The 22,394-nt window shown below is 45.0% G+C and overlaps 1 protein-coding gene across 5 annotated transcripts in view; it reads left to right on the top strand.

Annotated features, from left to right (window-relative positions):
- Positions 1–22,394, top strand: part of LOC310690462 (uncharacterized protein) — a 123,773-nt gene that overhangs the window by 97,311 nt on the left and 4,068 nt on the right. For all 5 annotated transcript variants that reach the window (XM_083469373.1, XM_083469372.1, XM_083469371.1 and 2 more), the window contains 15 exons: positions 685–753; positions 2,886–2,990; positions 5,044–5,112; positions 6,560–6,664; positions 8,734–8,802; positions 9,110–9,211; positions 10,570–10,632; positions 12,752–12,856; positions 14,095–14,166; positions 14,858–14,942; positions 16,094–16,170; positions 18,360–18,503; positions 19,256–19,327; positions 19,754–19,871; positions 20,724–20,920. In XM_083469373.1, the coding sequence (XP_083325499.1) occupies positions 685–753; positions 2,886–2,990; positions 5,044–5,112; positions 6,560–6,664; positions 8,734–8,802; positions 9,110–9,211; positions 10,570–10,632; positions 12,752–12,856; positions 14,095–14,166; positions 14,858–14,942; positions 16,094–16,170; positions 18,360–18,503; positions 19,256–19,327; positions 19,754–19,871; positions 20,724–20,920 (1,452 nt within the window). The remainder of the gene's footprint in view (positions 1–684; positions 754–2,885; positions 2,991–5,043; positions 5,113–6,559; positions 6,665–8,733; positions 8,803–9,109; positions 9,212–10,569; positions 10,633–12,751; positions 12,857–14,094; positions 14,167–14,857; positions 14,943–16,093; positions 16,171–18,359; positions 18,504–19,255; positions 19,328–19,753; positions 19,872–20,723; positions 20,921–22,394) is intronic.

Here is a 22,394-nt window from a genome sequence, read left to right as displayed (position 1 = left end):
GCTGGCCACATGACCCGGAAGCTGTACGCTGGCTCCCTCGGCCAATAAAGCGAGATGAGCGCCGCAACCCCAGAGTCGGTCACGACTGGCCCTAATGGTCAGGGGTCCCTTTACCTTTTACAAATACATATGCAAAGAGGAAATTTGCGTACACTTCAGAGAACATATCCTGGCAACTAGAGAAATAAACTCTAGACCCGTAAATTAATCATGTCTCTTTACTTTCTTAAGGAAAGGTGAATACGTGACTATTTACTGGGGCTTTCTTCTTTTTTTAAAAAAAATTGTAGATATGTTGGAAACTAAGTTGGCGCTTTCAGCTTTTTATCTGAACCCACAAGGACTGGAACTGAGATTATCTGATTGATGTTTGCTGGTCTCCATTTAAATTTGGAGCGGTGCTGGGTTTAGGGCAGTGCAAGTGGTCCGTCCCCCCTACAGGGCGCCAAGCTGAGGGGGCGCAAAATAATAATCATAATCGTAATAAAAAATGTGTACAGATACCTACTGAGAAGATCCATAAAAAGCGACTGCGTACCAAAAGGAATTATTGCGAAAATAATACAGATTTAGAGGGGGTGGGGCAAATTTTGTTTTCGCTCAGGGCACCCTATTATCTGCCCCTGTTTGGAGCCTCGTTGGGGAGCGAGGTCTCCTTCTGATTCTGATATCTTTTTCCATCAGCTGAAGGGAAAGTGAACCTGGAAGAATTTATGAAACAGGTGAGAAAGAGCCAACAACATCGTCAGAGCGGTGAGTCAATAAGATGTTTGAGAAAGCACTGTGAGAGGGGAAGGGCCACACCACAGAAAAATGCTTGCTTTTTGTGCTCTGTGTGTTTTGGAGTCAGAATTTTGAGATCCTGTAAAATGTCAGTGTTTAGCTCATGAGTCTTGCATGTAGTTCTGGACAGGAACAACTGGGTAGGCACACAATAAAACATCAGTTTTTATTTATTTTTGTCTTCTGATTTTGCCTACACTCATGCAGACATGAAGACACTGTAACATCTCTAGGTCCTATTGTCACCTTCCATCCCTCTGGTTGTGCTTCACATACAGCGCTGGATTTACATATAAGCTAAACAAGCTATAGCTTAGGACCCCACTCTCTTGGGGGCCCCAAAAAAATTTAAAGGGGGAGGAAACGATGTACATTTCCAAAATATAAGATAAAAAACCAATAAAATAAAACCTACATAGAGCAACAGTGTTTAGTGTTGTGTAGGCCCCTATGATGTAAGACATGGGCCCCGCCTGCTAGCCTGCTCCCTAAAATATCACTGGTTTGCTCATTTCTATATATAGGGTGCCTACATTCTGCATGTGCAAATGGCTTTAGATACCTGTTAGGTCCATAAATTACCATATAGTATATATTCAACACCAAAACAGTGACAATTTGTTGTTGACGAAGGACAGCTGGACATATAAAGGTCCCCATTACATTCAGTAGCTTAGGGCCTCATCAAACCTAAATCCGGCCCTGTTCACATAGAATCTAGGCTGATATCGCAAAATTATCTTGGCTTATTTGTTATCCTTCCAAAATGTGACCCGCTCCCTTTTGCTATATTGGAAAAACTGCTCTGAATTTATCTTTGCTTTTGTTTTAACTATGGTTTAAGATCATGATTTGCTGACAATAAACAAGCCATAGTTAAGTTGCAGGGCAGCGTTCACGCACAAAGCTAAACCGTGGTTTAATAAACCATAGTTTAGAGTTATATGCAAACCCAGTGAAAGATTGGGTTCTCATTTAGTAGGGAAGAGCCACAATAGAGAGAGAGAGATCTAAATGCCACTCCGGAAGAATGCTTCTGGACATGGATGCTTTAGTAGCACTCCATCTTTGCTGTTCTGATTTAAGCTATGTGTGGAAAGTACCATATTTTTCGCCCTATAGGATGCACTGGCCCATAGGACGCACCTCGTTTTTTGGGGGGGAAATGAATTTAAAAAATTATTTCCCCCCCCCCAGCACCCAGAACAGGCTGCCGCCCGCAAGCCTTGGGTGCCTGGGGGAACTCCCCCCGGACGCGCAAGGCTTGCGGACTCCTGCGCGAAGCACGGGGCGTCCTCCAGAGGGCGCCCCGTGCTTCAGGCTGCAGGCTGCTGCCCACAAGCCTTGCGAGCCCGCGGGAACTCCCGCCGGGCTCGCAAGGCTTGCGGATAGCTTCCTGAAGCCTCGAGAGCGAAAGGGGACGGTGCGCACCGATGCCTCTCGCTCTGCAGGCTTCAGCAAAAGCCTGCATTCGCCCCATAGGACGCACACACATTTCCCCTTCATATTTGGAGGGGGGAAAGTGCGTCCTATGGGGTGAAAAATACGGTAATTCTGCTTCTAGACATCTGTTATCCAAATAAAATCCTGTGGCTGGAGGGATTTTCATTGGGATCAGTGTGCAGGAAGAGGGTTAAATAATCTTCCCTTCCCTCCACTTCTAAACATGATCTCTCCTTTTTGTATTTTGATAAATTTGGGTAAAAAGAAAGAAAAGAGGATATGAAGGCAATGCTGTTGGGAAAGAGAAAGGTTAAAGTGAAAGAGCTGATTCCTAGAGAGGGGGAGATGGAAGAAGGAAACGGCTAAAAAACAATCTATACAGGCCACAACAACCCAGAAAACTATTAAATAGCTGTGAGAAGGGTTAATGGAATGTGTTTCTCCCTTTCGTCCTGCGTTTGTGCTGCTTCAGAGTCTACAACACCTTCGGTAAAACTAGAAAACAAAGCAAAGACGGGAGAAATAAGCCATTGTTTGTTTGATAATCTGTGGGACAACTCAGGATTATCTTGTGGTTTGTTAAACAAACCCTGGTTTTAGTGTTATGTGAATTTGTCTATCCATCCCCTCACTGATTCCATTCCTCTTTTGCCCTCCAGAAGAAGAAATTTCTGTTCTGGATCTTGGATCCATTCTGGCCCGCAAGGGCTTCTTTTTGAGTGACAAAGAGCTCCAGGAAGTCTTGGCGAATGTGGATGTGAATGGTCAGTATTTATTATTCAAATGCTTATCCCTACTTTCCATACAGTGGTGCCTAAAGCAGCTAACAACAAATAAAGCAGCCCTATAACATACGAAAGTGAAGTCAAATGGGCCTTAGAAAGCACTGCTAATAACAAGGCTAGTGGAAGTGATGATATTCCAGCTGAACTATTTAAAATTTTAAACGATGATGCTGTGAAGGTGCTACACTCAATATGCCAGCAAGTTTGGAAAACTCAGCAGCGGCCAGAGGATTGGAGAAGATCAGTCTACATCCCAATCCCAAAGAAGGGCAGTGCCAAAGAATGCTCCAACAACCGCACAATTGCACTCATTTCACACGCTAGCAAGGTTATGCTTAAAATTCTACAAGGGAGGCTCAAGCAGTATGTGGACCGAGAACTCCCAGAAGTGCAAGCTGGATTTCGAAGGGGCAGAGGAACCAGAGACCAAATTGCAAACATGCGCTGGATTATGGAGAAAGCTAGAGAGTTCCAGAAAGACATCTACTTCTGCTTCATTGACTATGCAAAAGCCTTTGACTGTGTCGACCACAGCAAACTATGGCAAGTTCTTAAAGAAATGGGAGTGCCTGATTACCTGATCTGTCTCTTGAGAAATCTCTATGTGGGACAAGAAGCTACAGTTAGAACTGGATATGGAACAACTGATTGGTTCAAAATTGGGAAAGGAGTACGGCAAGGCTGTATATTGGCTCCCTGCTTATTTAACTTATATGCAGAATTCATCATGCGAAAGACTGGGCTGGATGAATCCCTAGCCAGAATTAAGATTGCCGGAAGAAATATCAACAACCTCAGATATGCAGATGACACAACCTTGATGGCAGAAAGTGAGGAGGAATTAAAGAACCTTTTAATGAGGGTGAAAGAGGAGAGCGCAAAATATGGTCTGAAGCGCAACATCAAAAAAACGAAGATCATGGCCACTGGTCCCATCACCACCTGGCAAATAGAAGGGGAAGAAATGGAAGCAGTGAGAGATTTTACTTTCTTGGGCTCCATGATCACTGCAGATGGTGACAGCAGTCACGAAATTAAAAGACGCCTGCTTCTTGGGAGGGAAGCAGTGACAAACCGAGACAGCATCTTAAAAAGCAGAGACATCACCTTGCCAACAAAGGTCCGTATAGTTAAAGCCATGGTTTTCCCAGTAGTTATGTATGGAAGTGAGAGCTGGACCATAAAGAAGGCTGATTGCCGAAGAATTGATGCTTTTGAATTATGGTGCTAGAGGAGACTCTTGAGAGTCCCATGGACTGCAAGATGATCAAACCTCTCCATTCTTAAGGAAATCAGTCCTGAGTGCTCACTGGAAGGACAGATCATGAAGCTGAGGCTCCAATACTTTGGCCACCTCATGAGAAGAGAAGACTCCCTGGAAAAGACCCTGATGCTGGGAAAGATGGAGGGTACAAGGAGAAGGGGACGAAAGAGGACGAGATGCTTGGACAGTGTTCTCGAAACTAACATGAGTTTGACCGAACTGCGGGAGGCAGTGGAAGACAGGAGTGCCTGGCGTGCTCTAGTCCATGGGGTCACGAAGAGTTGGACACGACTAAACGACTAAACAACAACAACATAACATACGAAACAATATGCAGAATATCTGATGCCCAGACTGTGGGGTTTCATTCTGAGAGAACTGACCCTATAAAAATACTCGCAAGGCAATTTGCACCCAACCATTAAGTACTTTTTCCATTGTAGGGTTTAATCTTCCTATGCTAGGAGGCAGATTTGCACATCTGGTCTTAAATCACAAACAAGAGTACACAAGTACACATGTCCTCTGATGTGTACACTAAAGGTTAGCCTCAGAACAGTGAATTTTAAGCCTAAAAGCTGGCTGGTAACCAATGAACCTCTTTCAAAAAGCAGTGTAATGTTCTCCAGTGGCTAGTCCTGGACAACAGCCATGCTGCCATGTTCTTGACCACCCAAAGTGTCTGTGATGTTTTCAGGGGCAGTTATTTAAATGATGACAGTGGCTATGGGACCAGTCTATTGCTGTTTCTTTTTCTCTGCATTACAGAGGATGGAACTGTAAACCTCAGTGACTGTCTCAAAGAAATCCATGCGCTCCGGGGGTTGTCATCAACCAGTAAGTTGAGAGCCTTAAAACCAATCACACTAACAAGTCCATAGTTTGGGGTGGGGTGGAGGGGCGGTCTGGACATACCAATAGGTTACTGTTCTATATGTGGACTCTATATGTGGCACAGTTTTCATATCACCATAGACATAGTTCTGCTCAGTGGAGTTGATTCCGACATTCAGATATGAGTCATTAGGTGCTGAATATTCAAGCAGTTCAAAGGCATGTGGAAACTGGTCACAGACGTGTTGCAGATGTGAGATTGTAGGCTGCAATGCATTTCTGTCTTGCGTAAAAATGAATACAGTCATTGTCAGGGACAGGTGAGTAATAACTCGCAAGGTGCCAGTGAAGTTAACTATTCAAAGAAACAAAACAGCTCAGGTCTAATGAGCCCAGTAACTCTCTGCAGTAGATGTTGCCCCAATGAGACAGTTGCGAGGACTAAAGGTCCCTGTCTTCCCATAGTTCCCGAAGCCTTCTCTTTCCCGTGGTCCTTCCCCAGCATGGGACACGGGTGGCACTGTGGTCTAAACCACTGAGCCTCTTGGGCTTGCCAATCAGAAGGTTGGCGGTTCAAATCCCTGCGATGGGATAATCTCCCATTGCTCTGTCCCAGCTCCTGCCAACCTAGCAGTTCAAAAGCACACCAGTGCAAGTAGATAAATAGGTATCGCTGCAGTGGGAAGGTAAACGGCGTTTCCGTGCACTTTGGTTTCTGTCATGGTGTTCCATTGCGCCAGAAGCGGTTTAGTCATGCTGGCCGCATGATCTGGAAAGCTGCCTGGACAAATGCCGGCTGCCTCGGCTTGAAAGCGAGATGAACGTCAAAACCCCATGTTCACCTTTGACTCAACTTAACCGTCCAGGGGTCCTTTACCTTACCATTACCTTACCTACCTAGCAACTTGAGGCTCCTTTGTCTTGTCTCTCTTTGCTCCTTCATTCATTTCTCTCTTGGTGGAAGTCTTCAAGCAGAGGCTTCTGGACAGCTCTAGCCCTGGATTTCCTGTGTTGGGAAGGGGGTTGGACCATGATTCTAGAATTCTAGAATTCTGTGACTAGCAGCCCCAGAATCCCTGGAGGTAAACGGACACTATGCACATCATTTCTGCCAGGGAGAAGTCCCACCTTGACCTTTGTGGGGCTTTCTCCCTGGTAGAAATGATGCACATAGTGTTAGTTTCTTACTGGGGATTTTGGACCTGGTAGTTCTGGTTCCCAGCAGGAAAAGCCACTCTGCCAGGACCTGCAGAGTTCCTCTGCTGCATCATTCCCATGCTGTCACTTCATGTGCACCCTCTGAGCAGTAATATGGGACACTCACAAAATCTCAACCCTTTTGAGGAGAGCATTTCCCTGCAAGGACAGTGTTGTGATCTTGAGCACGTTTTGCACAATTCTTTGGGCATTCGGCAAAAGGTTGTTGCCAACACTGTCGCCTCTTTTGCAGAGAAAAGGGTTGCTATCGAAAACTTGGAGGAAGTCTTGGATGAAATGGGCATCCAGTTAACCAACAAGCAGCTGTATGAGGCGTTGAAATGTACTCCGATTGACGGTTGGTTTCTTTGATTCTTTGGTTTCTTTGATTCTTTATATCTGGCAGATGCTGAGTGCTAGACGAGCTTGATTTAATTCAGCAAGGCAACTCTTCTGATCAGTCTTGTTTATGAAAGGTTGGGGGAACAGTCAAATTATTTGTGCTGCAGCCACCCCTCAAAGGCACATGGCAAAATGAACCTGAGGGGACAACTAAAAATAGCTGTGGGTGCATCTTTCAAAATCTGCATTGCATATAGTTTAATCCTCATGTACAAAAACGACAATGGTTAATAGGGGCTTCTGGGCAGGAGCATGGGAGACACATAGCATGAAGGATACCACTCTGAAACAGGAGTGGAGAAGTCGTGTTCCTCTAGATCTACTTGGGCTGCAAGGCTCATCATCTCTGACCATTGGTCATGGTGGCTAGAGCTGATTGAGGGGGCACAGGTTCCCCACTCCCTGCTACCCACCTCCAGGTAAAAACTATGAAAATATACAGAAGCACAAATTTTTATTCATATTGATCTTCACCTATGCCAAGTCAAAATATGGGGTAGAGGACTTCCTTGTGACTGCCTCTCCCTGGTCAACAGGTAGCCTTTTGGGAAGAAATAAATAAGTAATAGAAGAGTCAGTGCTCCAAACCCTGCCCCTCCGGGTGGACTGTTGCTACTGATGCCACTCCTACCACAGATCTTTTTTGCCCCTAAGCTGGCAACTTGTGGGGTTGCAAAGATCCTCAGAGGGTTGCAACTCAAGACTCTGCCAGTTGCTTGATCCCTACCCTGTCTGCTTTGGTTTCTTGTTGTTTTTTTTTGTTGGTTTTCTTAACTGATTATTCTTAGGGCAATTTTTTAAAATTATGCATTGGCATGTTCGCTTGTTGTTTATTCAGATAGATCAGGGTTTCCGAAACTTGGGTCTCCAGCTGTTTTGGGACTAATAATAATAATAATAAATTTTATTTATATCCCGCCCTCCCCAGCCAAAGCCGGGCTCAGAGCGGCTAACATCAAATGTATAATACATTAACATAAAATCAGACAATCAATTAAAATACATCCTCAAATCAGATCAGGATCAGAATAAAATCCAATCGGATGGCAACCCGCAGATTAGGGTTGGGGACCTTAAATGCTCACCAGGCCCAACTGTTTGTGCTGAACTTATATGGGCCTGTGAGAAAAATTGGGAGGCCACTTTCATGCAAGTTCTTATGAAAGGGGAGAGGGAGTCAAACTGAACCCCGACCAAAGGCCTGGCAGAACAGCTCCGTCTTGCAGGCCCTGCGGAAAGATGTCAAGTCCCACAGGGCCCTAGTCTCTTGTGACAAGAGTGTTCCACCAGATTGGAGCCACAGCCGAAAAAGCCCTAGCTCTAGTTGACTACAACTCCCATCATCCCTAGCTACAAGGACCAGTCCTAGCTAGTAGGACCGGTGGTTAGAGATGAAGTGGAATTGTAGTCCAAAAACAGCTGGAGACCCAAGTTTGGGAAACCCAGAGATAGATATTAAGACTTTGGGACTAATATATGTGCCACTGGGGGAGGAGAAGAGCTTTTGGCCCAATTCGTGCCCCTCACGTTGGCATGTTGAGAGCCAGTGTGGTGTAGTGGTTAAGAGCGGTGGACTCGTAATCTGGTGAACCGGGTTCGCGTCTCCGCTCCTCCACATGCAGCTGCTGGGTGACCTTGGGCCAGTCCCACTTCTTTGAAGTCTCTCAGCCCCACTCACCTCCCAGAGCGTTTGTTGTGGGGGAGGAAGGGAAAGGAGAATGTTAGCCGCTTTGAGACTCCTGAAGGGGAGTGAAAGGCGGGATATCAAATCCAAACTCTTCTTCTTCTTCTTCATGTTAAGAAGAAGTGTGCATGCACACGAAAGCTCATACCAAGAACTTAGTTGGTCTTTAAGGTGCTACTGGAAGGAATTTTTTTATTCATGTTAAGAATGTGGGTTGAGCTTGAGAGCTGTCTCTGTGCCAAACCAATAGTGAAACTGCTATTCTGGCTCCCGCTGCCGCTACCTTCCGAGCCGCTTAGCACTTTTGCGTCTCGTTCACAACTTCTTTTTGTTCCTTGCAGCGGATGGGACGGTGGACGTGGAAACATTTAAGAGAGGGGTGCATTCGGTCTTGTCAAGCCAGCAGACTGGTGAGCTGAACTGTAATATTGAATGACGGGTGGTTACAGTGCAGTTGCGTTAAGAAACTATTATTAAAAACAATGATCTTTATTCTGTGCAAGTGCACATTCTGTGCTCATGGTTCATGACAACAAATAATAAATGAACAACTATAGTGCTCTTCTGACATTCTGGAGCCTCAAAGTGGGGACAGGGAAGAGCCTTTGGACCAAACTACGTTTCATGAATAACATGGAAAATATCTGGAATTAACTTTACACAACAGAAGTGATGGATATGAATTGCTACTGAGTGTTCCCTCCCCTTCTGCTCAAGGCAAAATGGTGGATGTCAGCAAACTGGATTCTATCCTGGGTGCTATGGGGCTTCGCTTAACTCAGATGGAAGTTCAAGAGGCTATCAAAAGGACAATCAATAGTGAGTATGCATCACTGGGTTCACCATTGGATCATGTCCTTGAATAGTCCTCAGTGCCACCAATGCTTCACACCTGATGCTCAAGCTACATACAGTACTGTAGTGGGGTATGAGTTACTCGTGCGTAAACTGGTGCCTTTCTCGGTTAATTGCCTTGTTAAACCTTTCTGACTGCACAGCCCCTTCTCATCGTGGCTGCCTCAGTCACTGGCAGAATCCGTCAGTGGGCGTTTCTTGAACCTCTTCCAACATAAAAGTTGTTTGACCCCCAGTCTCCTCCTCCTCTCACTGCGCGGGAGTCTTCTGCGCAGGGAAGGCGTGGGTAGCGGAGGACCTGGGCTCTCCTCCCTGATGTCCAGTGAAGAGTCCTGGAGCCCTCTCTCCACTTCCCCCGTCTGCCTCCCTTTATCCCCGGTGTTGCGCTGATTGGCTTCCCCCTCCACTGAGCTGTTTCTCCCCCTGCTGCTGGGTCCTTCGCCAGCATCATCTGGGAGCCTCCCCTTCGCCTCTCGCTCCGATGTCAGTTCCCTGACAAGTACATATTCCATGTTCACGTTCTTTTTAACTTTTGTAACCCGAAGCAGCCAGGAGCAGGATGTGAATCGATATGGCAGAAAGGAGGGAGGCTGGACTATAGCCCTTCTCCCTGTTCATTTTTTTCAACTCAAAATTCTCCTCCCTAGGCTGCTTTTCACCCTCAGGGGGGAAATATATCTTCATCATCTCTTTATCCCATGCTTGGAAAAGCAACTCAGGCAGGGTGCTTTGAGGTTTTGCAGGGTGTGGACTACATGAAGCCAGGGACAGGGGTTGGAATAATCAGCCACTCACTGCCCATCCTCCTTCCAATTAGGACGCTTCCAGGGTGCTTTTCATGTGTAACTGCCTTTTCTCCCTCATGGACGTTTATGGAAGGTCCCCATGTGGTCAGCATCACCATCAAATTGCAATTCTTCCATATTTTCTCACAACTGCTTTCATCTTCCAGGGATAGAAATACAGTGGTACCTCGGTTGTCGAACGTAATCAGTTCTGGAAGACCGTTTGACTTCCGAAACGTTCGACAACCAAAGTACAGAGGGCATCTCCAAAGTCAGTGGAGAAAATGGAAAAACATGCAGCGGAAGCCATTCGACTTCCGGAAAGCGTTCGAAAATGGAAGCAATTACTTCTGGGTTTTGGTCTTCAAAAACCAAAAAGTTCGGCTTCTGAGATGCTCGAAAACCGAGGTACCAACAGCATATGAATCAATAAAAGAATTCATCCAGGGATAGGGTGGGGGGTCTCTTTTTCAGCATGGGATACAAATTCAGCGTGGGTCTCTCTTTCCCATCCCAGCTAATCTTTTTGCCTTGCAGAGGATGGTACTGTGAATATGAAAGACTTCATGTGGGCCATTCAAGACCTCCCCAGTATTCAGGGTGAGTTTTAACCTTCACGTGGAAAATGGAGGGCAGTGGGCTATCTTCCAGATTAAGACTTGCAAGCTTTCTAACCCACCCAGGCCCTTAAGGTGGGTCTGCCTTGACCCCAAGCGTTCTTCTCCCAGCTATGGTGCCATGGCTCCTCACCTCTTCCTTCTAGCCAGAATACGTTCAGGGCTGTCTTACCCATAGGCACTAGGGGTGTGGGGCGCCGGGCTCTCAGGGGCACCAGGCTGAGAGTCTAGGGCCCGAGAGTTGAGTCCGGGGAAGAGCCCGTCCGTCGGTCTGAGTGCCGCAGTGGGCTCTTCTGCTGCAGAAGCAAGTTTGGGGGTGACCAAGCCAATGAGACGCTGAGGCGGCCAGCCGGCTCTTCCCTCCTGCTTGCCTGGGACAGGGCAACCTGGGGGGGGGCACGTTGGACGGATCTTTGCACCCCGGCACCGCATATGCTTAAGACAGCCCTGAGTATGTTGCATGTTCGCTCGCTCTGTGGACCAGGGAGGATTTGGGAACAGAAGGGTATTTCCCCTTACTGGAAACCACAGACATGATAAGAAGAATCAAATCTGGGCAGAGTGGGGCGATGCAAAGCCCCATTTTCAATCCTCATGAGGATTACAGGCATTTCAAGGAAGGCAGAACAGAAAGCATCCACTGACACATTGTATTCAGTGGCGTAGCGTGGGGAGTGCAGGGGGGGCCGGCCGCACCGGGCGCAACATCTGGGGGTTAGGGTTAGGGGGCGCAAATCCATGGGTTAGGGGGCGCAAATTACTTGCCTTGCCCCGGGTGCTGACAACCCACGCTACGCCACTGATTGTATTGCCTCTGTTTTTCCTCTCAGTGGGGTGGACAGATGCAAAAGAGGACTGGGCCCCCTCCTGCATCTTTAAAAGATGTGTGAGAATGGCATTTGGGCAGGTGCGATTTGTGTGGCAAGCTATACCTGTTGAATTTCCCACTTTTGTGTGACTATTAAAGGCCCAGGAGCCCTCTTGCATCTGGCCATCTTATCTCCTAACTATAGTCAGAGCTGCTGAAGCTGGGAAAAGGAATAATGTACAAAAAGAGGGGGTGGGATTGATAAAAAGGGAGGGAGAGGAAATATCCGTTATTGGAGCAGGAAGCTGAGGATTGAAACTGATGTATGGCTATAGTCCAAGGCGCATGTAGTTGGGAGTAAAATAGGCCTTACTTCTGATGGGTTGTAAATATGCCATCGCCAGTGGTGTAGCATGGGTTGCCAGCTCTGGGGCCATGAGAAGGGGTGGGTGGGAGGGAAATGGACAGAGTGCACATGCACATTCAATTGCCAAACGGCGTCTGTGCCACCCAGAAGATTGCAGCCGCAGAGATAAGAAAAGAAGAGTTGTTCCGTTGTCTAGAGAGGTCACTTCCTGGTTTGTATGGAGCCCCGTGATGAAAGCACACAGCTGTATTGAGGCAACACCAGATGTTGAAATTTTGCGCCCCCTAGCAATTTTGCACCCTGGGCAACCTCCCCTATGGCACACACACGCTACACCACTGACTATCGCACATTTAAATTTACAGTTTGTAAACTGAGACAGAAAGCTAACTGATGCTAGACAGTTCCATGAATAACTTTTGATCTCGTTCATCCAGTGTACAACACCGGAAACACAATGGGTGCATCCAGGCTGCCACTATTTTGGGGGTGGGAATTAGTCGCATGCTGGCAAATTTAGGTTACACAGTTAAAGTTGATTAGGAGCTATTGAACAACAGACTTCCTTCCTCCCCTAAACTAAACTTTTTTTAAAAAATAAGGAAAGTAACAGGAAAATGCAGCGGAAAGCTGTAATGTTGTCTAACCTTCTCCCAGACTTTGGACAAACAGATCATCTGGAAGTGTCCAAAACCTCTTTCTTTCTCTTTGGATTGTGTTTTCAAATTGTGAGCTGTGTGGCATAAGGTGGAACAGAAATCTAGATCACTCATCTGAGTTCTGCTGCATTAACTTGCTCTGCTTTAGTGTTCTTCATTTGTAAAACAGGGTATTAATAATTATTGTTGTGGGGCCAAATGAGGCACCAGATGGGATTAGTTTTCCACAGGTTAATATCGTGAAACATCTGTTTCTTTTCCTTTAAAGATGAAAAAGTGGATATTAGCGACCTGGACACTGTCCTAGGCGGCATGGGAATCTTCTTAACACAGGAAGAACTGGAGGAAGCGCAGAAGATTGCAATGATGAATGGTGAGTATGTCCCATGGTCTTCTCATCTTCATTGGACCATGGAACTAAGAGTTCTAAAATATGACTCCCCAAACCTTCACACCTGCACATCACACAGGTTGATGCAGCCGTTTAGTCTACAGACTGGATGACTGTCTTGTGGCACATCCATCGACAACTCTCTGATGGGATAACAAGGCCACAAGTCCTGCCCAAGTCTAACCATCACCCACCATACTCTAGCACAGACTTACTCAACCTTAGGTCCCCAAATGTTGTTAGACTACAACTCCCATCATCTCTGACCACTGGTCCTGCTAGCTAGGGATTATGGGAATTGTAATCCAACAACATCTGGGAGTCCAAGGCTGATCAAGGCTGTTCCATAGGTTTGCCATTCATTCTGAAGTTTTAATAAAGTGATTCATATTTCGGGAGAACCGTCCGCTATTATGTGGTCTGTTGTTATTATATTTTCTACAGACTACTGTGAACAAATAGATTTCAGTCACTACTGCTTTCAGTTTCAAAAGGCTGTTTTCAAGGCAATATTTTGGGCCTTGCCCTTTGGAAATTTGTATCAACCCTTACATATCAGTTGGCGTTCAGAGGGTGAGGCAGATTGCCTGTTTTTAACTGAGCTAAGGCTATTTTATCTGTTCTTGTTTTTTTAAATGACTGCTGTTTTAGAATGGTCTGTATTTTTATTTTAAGTAACTTTAAATGTCAGGGCTTGTTTTAATTGGATACATACATACACTCTCTCTCTCACACACACATACACATACATACACAAACAGTTATATAATATATGGCATATGGCTACTGACTGGGGCAACCCAGTCAGATGAGCAGCATATAAATAATATTTGATTATTATTATTACTTGTTGCTATCATCTGTCTTGGGGAATCTGTTGCTCCATGTTAGTGAGGTAAAAATGTGGTTTATGTTTATATCCTATGCACTTTTAAAATGTGTTGGGGGGCCTATTGGGTTGTTTTTGTTTTTATTATGTATTTTGTGGTTTTATATCTTGATTTTATTCTGTGAACCCCTCTGAGACCCCCCAGGTATAGTGTGGTGTATAAATTCAATAAATAACAATAACAATAATGTTTGTGAAGAAAACTGCAATACAGTTCTTTTAAAGGCATTTTTCCTTTTAATCTGGAAGGAAGCCGTGTAAGGCTGTGCTATCTCCCTTCTTTCTCTACAGTGGGGTCTTTCTCAAGTCCTTCTCTCTTTTTGCCTTGCAGAGGACGGGACGGTGAATTTGAAAGAGTTTGTAAGGGCTTGCAATGTCACCCTAGCCCGCTCTGAGATGGAGGGTGAGTTTGCTGTTGTTGTTTTACCTTTGGCGATGGAAATATAGAGGCAACAGATTGGGAAAAGGCCCATTTCTTGGACTTGGCAGATTCCCAACCTATGGCAGTGCTTATTGCCCTCCCAGCTTTCTTGCTTCACTTCTGTTCTACAGCCTCCAAGAGATGCTTTTTGGCTGAATAGCGGGGTAAAATGCTAATAATAATAAAAATAAAAATAATAGTTCATTGCCACATAACTGCCCCATAAACAAATTCGGACAAATGCTCAGTAGAGACTCAACATAGTCTATCCTTTGGAAGAAAGGCTAGAATATAAATTTAATCAAGAAAATACAGTGGTTACAAACGCTTCAGGTTACAAACTCTGCGTAACCTGGAAGTAGTTGCTCCGGGTTGCAAACTTTGCCCCAGGATGAGAACGGAAATCGTGCACCGGCGGCAGTGGGAGGTTCCATTAGCGAAAGCGCACCTCAGGTTAAGAACGGTTTTGGGTTAAGAACAGACCTCCAGAACGAATTAAGTTCATCACCTGAGGTACCACTGTAAATAAAACACCGTGTATGTTTTGTGGAAGTAAATCAGGAGGAATGGAGAATAAACGGGTTATCTGGGGAGATCTCCACGCGTTCTGTTTGCCGTCGGGGGTGTGCCTGTCTACCACTGACGGTTTAAGCAAATCTCCTTTTCTTGACAGGAACCTATGTGGGTAAAAAGTTACATGCAAAGTCCATCAGGTTTCCAAAGGTGACAGAGAGGCACCACCAAGAGGCACCAAGCAGGTTAGTCAGGATTCACTAATGCAAGCTCCCTCCACCTAACTTCAGGGCCCTGCCCCACATCTCTGGCTTTTCTGAGAGCCTCCTGACCCTCAGGAAAAGGGGGTGCAATGGCAAAGAATAGTAAAGGTAAAGGGACCCCTGACCATTAGGTCCAGTCGTGGCCAACTCTGGGGTTGCGGCGCTCATCTCGCTTTATTGGCCGAGGGAGCCGGCGTACAGCTTCTGGGTCATGTGGCCAGCAGGACTAAGCCGCTTCTGGCGAACCAGAGCAGTGCACGGAAACGCCGTTTACCTTCCCGCCAGAGCGGTACCTATTTATCTACTTGCACTTTGACGTGATATCGAACTGCTAGGTTGGCAGGAGCAGGGACCGAGCAACGGGAGCTCACCCCATCACAGGGATTCGAACCACCAACCTTCTGATCAGCAAGTCCTAGGCTCTGTGGTTTAACCCACAGTGCCACCTGCATCCCTAATGGCAAAGAATAGGAGTCGGGAAATTCTCCTTGTGCAAGCACCCTGCGTTGGATGTGGCCCATTATCTTAACTCTGGTCTTACTGTATTTACCGCCTTATTTAAATGAACTACAAGTATTGACATGAAAATAGTATGGGAAAAATGATCTGTATGGTTTTAGTGGGGGATAGATCCTACTCGGTTTTTGGAATGACCGTTATCCCTCTTTAATCCCAAGCTGCCTGCCTCTTCTTAAGTTCCAGTACCTTATTCATTCCATTAATGGATTCTCAAATTAATGACAATTTCTTAAAAAAACAAAACCCAGACAACCTGCTCAATTGGAGCAAACCTCAATTTGTGGAAAACCCAAACTGACGATGCAGCTTTAAAAAGTGGGCTTTTGCAGGGGGGAAAATTAAATTAAAAAATGCTCAGGCACAGGGCATTAAAACACAGACCTCTGCTCAGGAAGAGCAGGGCAAAATAATAATAATAATAATAATTATTATTATTATTATTATTATTATTATTATTATTATTATTATTTATTTGTACCCTGCCCATCTGACTGAGTTTCCCCAGCCACTCTGGGCGGCTTCCAACAAAGATCAAAAATACATTAAAAGGTAAGTTTGGGGAAGCCGTGAGTCGGCTAATCAACGTTGTGCTTCTTTCTTTGTATTTTTGGCAGAATTCAGTATTCTGAGGCTCCCAGTGACATGGGCAAATCCAGAGCAGCAAGGAACCTGACCAAACCACAACTGGAAGGTAATTCTCCTGTTTGCAAAACATCATTCTGGGCTAGCCAATTTGGACCACCTTCAGATATGGTGGACCGTATATGACTCCCATTTTTCCTGACCATTGGCCATGCTGGCTGAGTCTCATGGGAATTGTAGTTCTTAACATATGGAGGGTACCACATTGGCTACCCCTATGCAACTGTTAAGTCATCTTAGTACTCTGGAGACAACCTACTCATAGGTCTGAAAGCCGCTGTAGATTCATCTGCTAGGGCCAATTTATACTACAAATGCAAACAGCTCTTTTTTATTTTGCTCAGAGGTTGGGAAGGTCAAGATCAGAGAAGTCCTAGGTGTGGAATGTTGGACTTGAGTGACAGCTTTATATCCTACAAACCTGAATCTGAATCATATTAACACTGGGCCCATCACCTCCTGGCAAATAGAAGGGGAAGAAATTGAGGCAGTGAGAGATTTTACTTTCTTGGGCTCCATGATCACTACAGATGGTGACAGCAGTCACGAAATTAAAAGACGCCTGCTTCTTGGGAGGGAAGCAGTGACAAATCTAGACAGCATCTTAAAAAGCAGAGACATCACCTTGCCAACAAAGGTCCGTATAGTTAAAGCTATGGTTTTCCCAGTAGTGATGTATGGAAGTGAGAGCTGGACCATAAAGAAGGCTGATCGCCGAAGAATTGATGCTTTTGAATTATGGTGTTGGAGGAGACTCTTGAGAGTCCCATGGACTACAAGAAGATCAAACCTATCCATTCTGAAGGAAATCAGCCCTGAGTGCTCACTGGAAGGACAGATCCTGAAGCTGAGGCTCCAATACTTTGGCTACCTCATGAGAAGACTCCCTGGAAAAGACCCTGATGTTGGGAAAGATGGAGGGCACAAGGAGAAGGGGACGACAGAGGAGGAGATGGTTGGACAGTGTTCTCAAAGCTACCAGCATGAGTTTGACCAAACTGCGGTTTACAGAGTTGTTCCTGAAGGCAGGCTTAGGTTTACATAACAGATAAACTATATACTAGATAGTAGTGAGTCATGAGAAGACTGCATCCGAGCAGTTATCAGTTAACACTCCTAGCAGCAACCGATCGACAAAACTGCCTTCAGGAACAACTCTGTAAAGCTGAATGAATCTGAAAGCAAAGTAGTTTATGTTAATATGATTCAGATTCATGTGTGTTTTCTTTAAGAGGGACAGAAAGGGATTGTCCACCAGGAAGGTATAATTATTGATAGGACTCAAACGAGTTAGCAGCCCCTCTTGTCGCTCCATAAACTCAAACAGGGGATCGTTTAAACTCTGCTAAATTATATAAACGTTCCCACACGCTTCCCAATATCATTTGTTTTGATTTGTTTCACAAATGTATTTTACCGAAATTTTAAAATACCAATTCGGTTATAAGAGAGAAGAATTAACCATGCAGACAAACAAGCTAGGGAAATGTAAGCAAGAACATACACGCATTGCATGAAAGACTCGCAGCGGTCAATATCCTCATGAAACAATTTCCAGAATTGTAGCAAAGCAATGGTAGATTAATCAGTCAATGGAGGGACACAATCTAGACAAAGTTAGTACAGATTGATTTTCATTGAAAGCAATGAAACTTATTATTTAGACCGCTGGTCTTCAACTGGTGAGTTTAAATCCTGCTGATTCACCTCCTTATCTAAGGGGGGGGGAGGGGGTGCAATAGCTGCACTTCTACCATACAAATATACAGGTGATTTCCCAACCCCATTACACGGGAGTTATGTTCTGGGCCCCTGCACACATAAATGAAATTGTGAGCCATGAGGACTCTCCAGAAGCTCTCTCCCACCACTTCTGGGTTTTGATCGAATTATTTGTTTCCCAGCACCGCCCATATATGCATTTGCGCTCGGGTTGGTCACCCGTAAGTGGGGAGAAGTCTGTGTGGTAAATAATTAAGAAATGGTTCCCCAAATGCGTGTCTGTGTTAAAGGTGGGTTCTGGGTCAGAGAAGCTTGAGGACTACTGACTTTGCTAGTGAACTAAGGATAGGATTTTATGTAAACATGGGGTTTCGAATGCAGAGGCTGAGGTGGGGAGCATTCATAGGAGAAATTTGGTGCTTAGTCCTTTTCACGGATTCTCTCTCCGAGCAAATCATTTTTGGGTTTCCCCCTGAGTCTTCCCTCTTCTTTTCCCCACCTCAAACTTCTGTACAGCATTCCGCAATGCTTACGATTCCTTCAGCAAGGACTTTGATGGAACCATTGATCTTGGAGCCCTGCAGAGCACGGCCTATAACTTGGGAATCAACTTAACCGAGGAGGAAGCCTTTGATGAGCTGGTGTACGCAGACACAGACAGTGAGTGCTCTCTGGAGCTGAAGCAAAATATTGGGGGGGGGCACCTCTCTTTTGGGCAGGGCGACCAGGGAAAGCAGGAGCAGCTGCCTGGAGGACTTCCAAGGAGAGGGGAGAGGAGGCTGAGGGAACACTCCAGAAGGAGTGGAGATGGGTGAGGTATAAATAAATAAATAGATTATTATTATTATTATTATTATTATTATTATTATTATTATTATTATTATTGTTATTATTATGTGTTCAAGAAAGGGTGAGAGGCTGCCAGCTCTGCAGGCAAGGGGTGACATAACTGGGCTCCTCAGCCCCACAGGGGTGCTGCAGAAAGAATGTAGTTGGTTAAGGGAGCCATAGGCTCAAAAAGGTTGAAACCCTCTGTTACGTGTTATAATTTAGCGTTACTTGACACTTTCGGAAGGTAAAAGCAAAATTATTGGTTTTCCGAAAGCAGTTTATGTGCTTCTTCATCAAACTTACCAAGCTAAATGTGATCCAGTCACAAATAAAATAGCAGATTTGAACTTCTCAGACCCCAAAACTGAAGAAATTTGCAAAAATAAAGTCTCGTTTCCTAAAATGACATGCCCTTCTCCAGCATGCGCAGAACTGAGTCACAGCATGCAAGTGAATGAATGGAAGTCTGAGAGTGACAAGGTTGCCCAGCGGCAACTACTGTCAAGAGTAAGGCATTATTGTGATTCACTGTCTCAGGCTGTCTAATCAGCTCCTTATTTTGTGTGTGTGTTGTCCTGCAGGAGATGGAAAGGTGAATTTCACAGACTTCCTTAACATCATCACAGACAGCAACCGCTTCATCCAGGCCGTAGGTGAGATAAAACATGTTGTCATTTAGGGTCACATCAAAGAAGCGTTTGCAAACTTTGTATGAGAAATCGCGTTGGCAAAAACGTAGCTCCACAGCGCCATCTGGTGCCACAGCCTTATAATGCGTATAAAACGCTTTTTCTTTACCAATTTATCTGAGTCCTAGGACTGATCCCTGCTCTCTCTGTATGGACTCTGCAGCATCTTGGGAGTTTCTGTGGGAAAATGTCTGTAGCAGCACAAAGCTAATTTGCTGCTGGTGGCCATTAAGATGGATATCTGAGGCGTTGTTGTTGTTTTATGGATTAAAATCGGAGCCACTCAGCTTTCCTCCTTTTCCCCAATTGCAGCAGTTATTTAGTCATGGCTTGAAAGGGGTGAGGAAATGGGAGCTTCTCTAATCGCTCTGTATCCCCCATTCCTCTCAGCCCCCAGGAAAGGTGACATGGAGACTGTTGACGCCCGAGGGATCTTGTTATTTGAGCTTTTGTCAAAGCTTGTGGAGACTTCTACGCTGCCAAGGAAAACCACTGTGAATATTGTCAGGTGAGAAACCGGGGCGAGGTATGTGTGTGATTATTTATTTATTAGGGAGCCAGTTTAGAGTGCTGGTTTTAGGAGATCAGTATTCAGATCCCTGCTCAGCCATAAAACTCACTGAGTGTTGTGTTTTTTTGTATTGTTTATTTGTTTGTTTACTACAAAAAAATTGTAATATAAGGTTAATTGCGAGGAATGGAATGTGAATTAGATATAACTGGGAAAGTAATGCAGCAAGAAGCGGAAACTATGGACACATCGACAATGGAGTACAGGAAACCAGTTTTTTGGAGGGGTGTATTAAATTTGCTTTAACTTGTGGTTGGTTTGGTAAAATTTGGAAAATCAATAAAAACGATTTGGCAAAAAGAGGGAGGAAAGAAAGAAAGAAAGAAAGAAAGAAAGAAAGAAAGAAAATGTCTCCTCCTTGAGTCACTCATTCATGTGTTGGTTCATTGGCTGTCATTCTGGCCTGCAGTGGAGCAGCGGCTCTTAGGTGAACAGCTCTCCTTCGAGGAACTGTGGGATAGAAATTTTGGGTTACTGGGTCAATGAAGTTTGGAGTTTTTAATTCCCCCACTTTCAGATGAAGGGCGTGCAACCTCTCACATATCCAGTGGAGTTTTCATTGCCTTAGGACCTTGGCTGGATTTCCAGGCTCATCCCTAGTGAACAAACAAGAAAATATGCAGTAAAGATAAGCCTGTATGATATGCAACAGTCCACACAAGTAAAATATGTTTTCCTACACATAATATTCAAGTCCACGCAAGTAGCCCAGGACTACAGAGTTCAGTTCCTTCACATTCTGTAACGTTTAGCCTTTGTCTCAATGTTGTTCCTTTGCTTGCCTCCTAGCTACTACCGGCAAAAGTTCCTGGAATCTACTGGCAAGAAAGCTTGGCGCGCCGATAGCATTGCTGAGGGCAAGTCTGCTCAGAGGAAAGGTCCCATGAAAAAATCCAAATCCACTTCCCTGTCTGCTTTTGCTGGTGCTGCCCGTATCTGCGTCATGAAAGACAAGGAGTTGGAGGAGTATGTGGAACAGCTCCGAGGTGAAAAACACCTGTGTTTGGCCGATAAAAGTAGCTGCTAAGAACAAAGTTGGGTCTGTCAGAGAGAGGGGTTCAAAAAAAGATTCTTACTCTCTTGCTTCAGTTAGCACACTGACGATTGGTACGAAGCACATTAAAACTTGGTTAGATTTTACATCTGTCCTCCATCCACCTTTAAACAAATGTTCCCCATGAAAATACTTAGGCTAGAATAAATCACAGACACTTGGCTTTGCAAATAAGTGATGCTTTTACTTACAGAGTTTCCACAATTACAATAAAGAAGTCTCCACCCATTGGCTGTAAAAGTAAGGAAGAAAAGATTCCAAACAATTTGAAAAGAAAAGAACTTGGTTTCATTACAAAAGAAATCATGTAGTATTTGCATTTGCTAAGTCATTCAGGCTGTAGACATGTGGCTACTTACTTATTCCAGGAAGGCAGAGTGCTGCAGGAGTGGTGGTAAGAAGAGGCAAAGGCTGCTGGGAGACTGCTAAGGTCCTCCATGGTCACTTGAGCTCATTTCTGGCTCACGTTAACCCTTTCATGTGCAAGTGTCATATGCAAGTGTCATTACCACAGGGTCATGGACTGGGAAACAGGAAGTGTTGGCCATGAAGTGCTGTGCTGACCGCTAGCAATCCTGCTCTGCTTTTTACTGTGAGAACTAGTTTTGGGGTCAGGTTCTCATATTCTCAGATAAGCCATTCCTCCTTTTTTTGGTATTACTATTTTACTGAAAAAGAGACGCGGGTGGTGCTGTGGGTTAAACCACAGAGCCTAGGACTTGCCGATCAGAAGGTCGGTGGTTCGAATCCCCGCGACGGGATGAGCTCCCGTTGCTCGGTCCCTGCTCCTGCCAACCTAGCAGTTTGAAAGCACGTCAAAGTGCAAGTAGATAAATAGGTACCGCTCCGGCGGGAAGGTAAACGGCGTTTCCGTGCGCTTCTCTGGTTCGCCAGAAGCAGCTTAGTCATGCTGGCCACATGACCTGGAAGCTGTACGCCGGCTCCCTCGGCCAAAAAAGCGAGATGAGCGCTGCAACCCCAGAGTCGGTCACGACTGGACCTAATGGTCAGGGGTCCCTTTACCTTTTTATTTTACTGAAAGAATTTTGATCATAAAGAAGTAAAGTGATGCAGAAGAGAAGAACAAGAAAAGAAAGGACAAAAAATGTGAGCTAAGAAACAATATACAAAAATGCAGTGTAATGTACTCCCATAGATTCTTATATAAATATATATGATGTTATTATCCTAATAGATATATAGCATTGTTAGGATGTGGTTACCTGGAGAAGGGCATAACTCTGTTACTGTTGATTTACATGTAATGCACGTAGATGGCACTATGCATTTATTATTAATTGATTGCATTATTATCCCACCTTTTCCTCCAAGGAGCTCATGGTGGTGTCAATGGTTCTCCCTTTCCTCGTTTAATCCCCACAACCACCCTCTGAGATGGGTTAGGC

This window comes from Podarcis liolepis (assembly GCF_965112155.1).
Source record: "Podarcis liolepis genome assembly, chromosome: 13".
In the NCBI taxonomy this organism is placed as follows: Eukaryota; Metazoa; Chordata; class Lepidosauria; order Squamata; family Lacertidae; genus Podarcis; species Podarcis liolepis.
This window is presented reverse-complemented; position numbering and strand designations above follow the sequence as displayed.